The 8,029-nt window shown below is 42.1% G+C and overlaps 1 protein-coding gene across 1 annotated transcript; it reads left to right on the forward strand.

Annotated features, from left to right (window-relative positions):
• The first annotated feature begins 1,438 nt into the window (after positions 1 to 1,438).
• On the forward strand, positions 1,439 to 3,162 carry Myf6 (myogenic factor 6). Its single transcript, XM_010643721.2, has 3 exons — positions 1,439 to 2,013; positions 2,305 to 2,395; positions 2,594 to 3,162. The coding sequence occupies exons 1-3, from the start codon at positions 1,495 to 1,497 to the stop codon at positions 2,710 to 2,712; spliced, it is 729 nt and encodes a 242-aa protein (XP_010642023.1). The 5' UTR covers positions 1,439 to 1,494; the 3' UTR covers positions 2,713 to 3,162.
• The last annotated feature ends 4,867 nt before the right edge of the window (positions 3,163 to 8,029 follow it).

An 8,029-nucleotide genomic window follows, 5' to 3' on the forward strand; every position in this document is an offset into this window, starting at 1 on the left:
GAAAAACCTCTCCAACAGCTGTGTTTTATTTTCTGCATTAAAATTTGTTATAGCCTTGACATGGTTTTATGAAATAAATAAGTAATATTCATCAAGCAGCTATGTGCTTCACATATTGTTTGAAAGAATCTTCATCAAAACCCTATAAGGCAGCCACTATTATTTTGAAAAAACTTAGTGCCTGGTACTTAGAGAAACACAGGTAGAAGTTGACCTAGCTAGGACTTGAAGAAAGCTACATAGAAACTAGGGCCCCTGCACTTGACCTTTGCAACATATTGCCAACAAACAACTATGGAGCAAGCTTGTGTGTGTGTATGTGTATACATGTGTTGTGTGTGTACCTGTGTGTGTACATGTGTGTGTGCGTGTGTGTGTTGAACCACAGACAAGCTGCAATCAAAGATTCTATTTTCTTGCTTGTGCCTTGGTTGCTGCCTTTCACCTGTGAATCCTCTCAACCAATGTATAGGACGTTAATAAATAGAAAGTGAATGACAAGGTAGGGAGCACCCAACTCCTTATGTGCAGAACATGGGCTATAGCAGAAGCACCTGGGAGGTGGCCCCAGGTACGTCCTGATATATCAGGTAACTATGGTAGGAGTCTTGTCGCTACAACTATTTTTATAGAGGAGTAATTACACATATTGCATCCCATCCTCTATCTCAGCCTGTACTTCTTATGTCCTACTGCTCTACGCATGGAAGGAAACAATTCAAATTCTGGTTGCCCCTCTCCAGGAAAAAGAAAAATAACCATAGAAGGATCTAGAAAGTCAAGAGTCGCTTCGTACAGTATCATGAGATGTGAGCACCCTTCAGCCACCCCACCAGCTCCCAACTCATCTTACAACTTTAGTAAAAGAGAGGAAAGAGATTTACCTGCTTCTATTGAGGCTGAAGCATGAAAGTCATGTATAACCTTTGAAGGACTGTAATGGTTTTAATCACAGGAATAGCAACTTTTTGACAGGCAGAAGAGAGAAAAGAGCTGAACCACTCTGCAAATACTAACCAGGCTATTTTGGAGCAATGGCTATTGCCTTTGAAATCTTTCATCATGACTCTATACTTAGAATTCAGATGAGCCCGGGGGGAGGGGGAAGGGACAGTGTTAATCCCCAGTTGTTTTGAAGTTGTCCTGTAAGGAGGTTACTGTCTGAATTGTCCCAAATGGAAACATTCAAGGATTTGTTTAAATTATGCGACTCTGTATTTCCTCCTAACCTGTTCTTCACACTGACAGTTACATCACTCTGGTGATGCTTCTCAGTTTTCTTACAAACTAGATGTTCTAGGGAGCAGTAGCTGTAATCACTTGGGAGACTGACGTTCCATGACAGCTAAAAGTTGGATTGAGTTTCAGGAGCTACTATATATAAAGCTAGGTCGCCTTATGTCACTGCACTAATTAAATGCCATCTGGGTGGTTCCTCTGGGTTTTTGAGCCCATCACCCAGTTCAGATCGAGTCAGAGGCCAAGCAGGAGAACATGATGATGGACCTTTTCGAAACTGGCTCCTATTTCTTCTACTTGGACGGGGAAAATGTTACTCTGCAGCCTTTAGAAGTGGCAGAGGGCTCTCCTTTGTATCCAGGGAGTGATGGTACCCTGTCCCCCTGCCAGGACCAAATACCCCCGGAAGCCGGGAGCGACAGCAGTGGAGAAGAACACGTACTGGCGCCCCCCGGTCTGCAGCCTCCCCACTGCCCTGGCCAATGTCTTATCTGGGCTTGCAAGACCTGTAAGAGAAAATCTGCCCCCACCGACCGGCGGAAAGCCGCCACTCTGCGCGAGAGGAGAAGGCTTAAGAAAATCAATGAGGCCTTCGAGGCACTGAAGCGGAGGACTGTGGCCAACCCCAATCAGAGGCTGCCCAAGGTGGAGATTCTGCGGAGCGCCATCACCTATATCGAACGACTGCAGGACTTGCTGCACCGGCTGGATCAGCAGGAGAAAATGCAGGAGCTGGGGGTGGACCCTTTCAGCTACAGGCCCAAGCAAGAAATTGTAAGCCCAGATGCTGCTGGCGCAGGGAATGCAATGGCTGATTAAAGGCCTCCTCGGGGCCTTAACCTCCAGCTGCTTGCCTGGTCCCTTCTTCCTCCCCCTTTAACGCCTGCCCCTCCTGCTCACTCCTCACTCCGTAACGAACCCCCAGTGACCCCAGAAGGCCGGGTCTCCGCAATAGGCAGGAAACGTCTACAGGCCCGAGGAAGCAGGGGAGACACCCCCACAAAGCACCCCTTCCCCCGGAATTTCTGCCTTTCTCCTAATCTTCTGCTTTGGTTTTCCCTCCAGCTTGAGGGTGCGGATTTCCTGCGCACCTGCAGCTCCCAGTGGCCAAGTGTTTCGGATCATTCCAGGGGGCTGGTGATAACGGCTAAGGAAGGTAAAGTAAAAGGCAGAGCTGGGGCTGAGCAGGAGAGCATCCCGGGAGGGAGCTGGGGTGCCCGAAGGGGCCGGAGGAGCGGTGAGCGCCGTGTCCAGCCCTGCGGGCGAGAGGAGCGAGCGCTCCACCTGGGGTGGGGGGCGGGGGGCAGAGCTGTCCGGTGGTCCGAGGCCACGGTCTCTGTGTTTCCGTACTTAGGAGGAACAAGCATTGACTCTTCGGCCTCCAGCAGCCTTCGATGCCTTTCTTCCATCGTGGACAGTATTTCCTCGGAGGAGGGCAAGCTCCCGATCCTGGACGAGGTGGTGGAGAAGTAACTGTGCCCGCCGGAAGACCCTTGCGCCTAATCGTTTAGATTAGGTCACTTTGCATTGATATTTAAGAACCCAGACTCCAGAGATTTTGAAAGGGAGAGAGTCATATTCACAAAGAAACTGTTGTGCAGATTCAAATGAAAAAGGCCTTTCGGCTTTGGGCTTTTATTCTTTGGAACCGCGAGTGGCTTAGGTCTAGCGCTCTTAATTTTGTTGTTGTTTGGTTTTGTTATATATTCACTTTTATTTCGATGATCCCTTTGTGCCATACTCAAAAGAAGTTCATTCCTGTCTAAAGCAAAATGGGAACGTTGAATCTTAGTGATATTTAAATGTATTTTTGTAAATAATCTTAGTACTTTCCTTTTTTATGTAAACCTAAGAAATATATTTTAAATGTGGAATGATGGATTGTATATAAAATGCTTGAAGATCCAGGTGTTGTAATATTAAAAGTAAGTTTCTATATGAATAAAGTTGGCCTTAATTTGATTCAACTTGGAAAATGTTTGGGGGCAACAATAAATCGGAGAAATGTTTTAATTTAGACACTACACAAGCCAGTTTATTTGAGTCTTCTCTTTTATGCTAATTTAAAGGCAGGAAAATGTGTTGCTTTGTTTTGTCTCAATTAAAATGAGTACTTCGATATTTCACGTAGATCTCTCACTTATAATTGAATGTGAAGAGGGAATCCAATTTTTTCTTTTGGCAGCATCTTTTCTGTTCTTCTGTTCTATACTTTGGCAGCATAGGTAAGATTTACTTACCCAAGGTTAACCACCGAATGTTCAATCTAGCAAAATCTTATTACAGCAAACCCCAAGCAAAAGTCTTTGCTTATTTCCCTAAATGACTTTCAGTCCTTTTAGTCAGAATTGGTGTTTCCCTCCTTGACACTCCAGGTCGGTCGCAAGAGTGGTCTGCAGTACCCCAGGGCTGCATTGGCCTCCTCCCCTAGTTTTCTTGAACTAGACTGGTCCCTGGCAGACTGGAATATCCTCAAGGCCTCTTTGGCCTGTATTTGTTTTCCCAATAGAAAGATAAAAGAAAGGAACAATCTGTCTCTTGAGGTAAGGGGTTGCTTCAAGAGAGGGAAGGGTTAAATGGTTGAAGGGAAAAGACAACAACAACACACATGAAACCTCTTAGCTGGGCCAAACAGCAAAACCTCAGAGAGGCTGGAAGCCCTAGGAGTTCCTCAGCATGAGGAATTTGCAACGTGTGCCAGGTTTGTTTATCTAGTAACCTCAGGAAGAAATGACCACCAAGAAATGCAGTGGGAAGGGAGGCAGAGGACAGAAGCAAGCCATTTCTTTTGAATTACTTCTTTCTTATATTCTGTAAATAGTTCCTTCACTCCCTTCCCCTATATCTTAACTTCTGCCTTCTCTTTTAGCCCACTGCTGGTCTTCAAATAGAATTCAGCATTCTGCAGTCCAACCTTGCTTCCTGACCCTCAAAAGGCTGGACCTTCCTCCTAATTGCACCCCACAGAAGTTTCAGAAAGTACCACAGACAGAACCCTCTGCAGTTGTGCAGTTAAACCTTGCCCCCTTTGCAGGTCTGAAAAGAGTTCCCCTTCCTGTGGGTAATACAACTACCTGAAATTCTTGAAACCAGAAGTGTTTCAGATTTTGAAATATTTGCATAGACTTTATGGTTAAGCATCTCTAATCCAAAAAAAAAAAAAATCCAAAATCTGAAATGCTCCAAAATCTGAAACGTTTTGAGTTCTCTAGCAGCAGGCCAGCTGTTCAGATTTCAGAGTATTTCAGAATTTGGATTTTCGGATGAGGTATGCTCCACCTGTAGTTTGTTTTATTGGCATATGGATAATTCTGTTTATTCTGAAATACTTTTAAAATGCAGACAAATTCATCGAGGAAACAGACATTGACATATAATACCCTTTAAAGTCTTGAGAGGGACAGGTGGAAGATTTATTGCTTGCAACTGCTGAGCTTCCAGGAAGATAACTGCCTGGATTAAACCCATGCTGCTATCGTGTCACCCTGGACTAGTCACTGTTCCTTCTTAGCCAAATTGCCTCTTTTAGGAAATAATGGGGTGGATAATAGTGCCTGACTCTTGGGGTTGTGAAGATTCACTGAGACAACACATGTAAAGCCAAAAGAGAGGACAAAATAAACACTAGAAACCAATTCTTTATTTTTTCATTAGTAAAACTAAATTAACTATTGAAAAGTTTCTCTTCCACCAGAACTCATGATTCCTTCAATCTTTGCTAGCTTTGGTTGGGGAAAATATTACAACGAGAACCAGCAGCAATGCGAATGACCCATTTTTAGTGGGTTTTGTATTATTTCATAGTCCTAAAACAACCATCGAGAGAGGTAGTTAGTACCCCTACTTTAGAGAAGAGGACTCTTTGGAATAGAGAGGTCTCACCATCTGCTAAGTAGAAAGCCAGATCTCAGAACCAAGCAATTATCAATGGCTGCAAGCTTCTGCTCTCAGCTGCCATGCACCCTGAAAGAGTAGCTTTGGGAAGTTAGGCACATTTTATGGTTTGTAGAATAATTTGGCTCACTTTGACTTTTGTTTCCCAAAAGCTCTTTCCCTACAGTAGCTAGCTACTGAACTCCAAATTAGAATAGCTTCTTTGAGAAATAAATGATAAAGCATTTACCAACCAAATTATCCAGCCAAGATATGTGTGAATATATCTGGTGTGTAGCCCCCATTAACCATGTATGTTACATATCTGTCAATTTTTTCTGAGAGTAAGTAGGGATTGGCCCTAAAATGCACATATGCACACCAATATTTTTAAAAATCAAATTTATTACACAACTGAAATAATGTATCATAATTGACTAGGTTAAATTCATTTTCTTTATGATTGTATTTACATGTATAGTAAGATTTGTGTTATAAATTGTTCAGCAGCAGGACGTTTTTATCTGTTCATAGACTGCTTGTTGATGGATTTTATTCAGTCTTTGTAAACCAAATCCTCTATCTTTCTTAGCTAGGTAACTTGAGAAATTGTTTGGAATAAGTTTGCCTATGGTAGTCCCTTCATTAAATAGAGCAAATATTTCCCAAAGTCTTCATGTGACCTCCCCTGCTGTAGCTGCTGACATGCTGCACTTTCCAATGAAATTCTTGGTGTGTTTGCAATTAAAATGTTTTTGTTTGATATTAATGATGATAATCTTTACCAAGGCCAAAGCCAAAACAAATAAGGCTGGGGAAGCAGAAAATCAAGACGTAATAACCTGGTAAAGATAAACAATTTAGGATTGAATCCAAGCCTCTTTCCAGAGCTTCATATAAAGTTTTCAAGTATAAAATAATGGGTTTTTCTGTTATATTATTCTAGAAATAATTTGTGGAACATCAAGTATCACTTTCTCAAACTAACTTCAGTCATCATACACAAAATATTAAATTCTAATTCTGGACAGTGTGGAGATCCACCATGGCAAAAGGTCTCACTTTTCTCCTGAACTCTTTCATATGTTCTTAGGGTTGGGAGAATGCAGAAAAATCAGTGTTCCCAACTGCTCTTGAGACTGGCAGAGAAAACTTGGGATACTAAAAGTGGACTTATCCTTATCAAGATATTATTTATTACTTGAATTTAGAAGAATTTACTATTTGTGCTATCTCCTTTCTTCATTTCAAAACCTCCCCTCCCAAAACACTATACCTGGAAGTTTTTCTAATGTTTTACTTTGAATATCTCTCTGCTTAATCCAATGCATTAGTAAATTAGCAATAATTTGATATTTTCTCCCCTAGGTCTTGGCAGTCACTCCCTCAAATTAATTACACTTACAAAAACATTGATCGATCTTTGGTCCTAGAGGATTCTGTGTGTTAAAAGCAACTGTTTTGCAAGCCTAGTTCAGAGTCACTCCATGAGGAGGAATGGCTGTGCCATGTGCTGGAACAAAGATAACTCTGTAAGAACCTGCTACTTTCTCTACTCTCAAGGCTGCTAAATGTCCTTACTTAGTCCTTTGATCTCTCTTGGGAGTCTCTGAATTCAAGCAGAGGCCAATGTCTTCCTCAGCTGTCTTCTCCACAAATTCTTCGAGCAGCTCTGGCAGGTACTAATGTGTTTACTTAGGTGTGCCCAGTTCCCAAAGCTAATAGCAGTTTGAAATTGTTTAGCACATTGTGAAGTTATCTACAGTAATCAAAGCTCTCAAGAATCACTCTCACTGTCCAGGAGTTGGTAAGGGTCTGCAGAAAGGGGCAGTGAATTGAAGTAGGTTAATTGCTCTATGTACTTTTGGTTTCTCCAAGAGAAGCATACAGCATTTTCAATTCAATACAGAATTCTTAGGGTGGGCAAAGTACGCTGAAAAAAGTGATGCACATCATTTTGCTGGTGTGGTCTGTCCACCAACGCTAGTTATTGTGTTGTGTTGTGTTGTCATAATGGTTAAATAAACATGGGTTCTGTTAAAAGAAAAAGGTGATGATGACTTAAAGGTCATTGCAGTTGAAACATATTTATAAGTCTAAGCTGTTAGAAAATTAAACATGTATCTGTTATTGACAAAAATATAAAGATTAAAAATGTAAGTAAATAGATTATTCATCTTCCTCTCAGAATCACAGTGGCCACTCATTTACAACTCTGGGTGCGGCTGTTTTCTTCCCCTCTGTTTATTTTGAGGCTTTCCTACTTGGAGTATCATTTCTAGCAATCTGTTTACATATTAAATTAATGTGAATTTTCTCTGAATGTAAGAAATTCACTTCTCTGAATAAATAGCGGGAAGCAAAACATATTTTAAGGAGCAGAATCTAAAATAGGGCACACTGACAACTAGTTCATTTTTTTCAAAGCAAATTTCAATTTTTTCCATGCTACTTGGTTCGGTTTCTCCATTCAAAAATGTTTTCTCCACATGGCTCACCCAGTTCTCCATTTTTGCTCTCAAGATTTCTCCTGTGAAAAAGAGTAAGGAACCACTCCTGAATTGGGGTCCTCTGTCATCTTTGAGTGTCAGCTCCCTTCCTTCTTTTGGACTACTTCTTGCTTTTTAAAATTCTTTCTTCTCTAGTCCTTGACACCAGTTTAAAAGTTTGTCCCATGTTTTACTTTGGTGCCCTGAGAGCCTGTTTTCAGCACTTGAGTCCCAAGGGCCCTCCACACAGGACCCTCTCCCCCCTCCTGCCCCTGGCTGGTCTCCTTAAGCCTCCAGGCACTTGTGTTTTCTTGGCTTCTTTAGTTCCACTGGCGTGAGGCACTCTGGTAAATTTGTTTTGAGATCACCTTACCAGACAGCCCTCCTGAACTACCACTCCTGAGTGACACTGTCTTCCCAGGCACAGG

This window comes from Fukomys damarensis, unplaced genomic scaffold, assembly GCF_012274545.1.
Source record: "Fukomys damarensis isolate Sample0158 unplaced genomic scaffold, DMR_v1.0_HiC HiC_scaffold_15, whole genome shotgun sequence".
In the NCBI taxonomy this organism is placed as follows: Eukaryota; Metazoa; Chordata; class Mammalia; order Rodentia; family Bathyergidae; genus Fukomys; species Fukomys damarensis.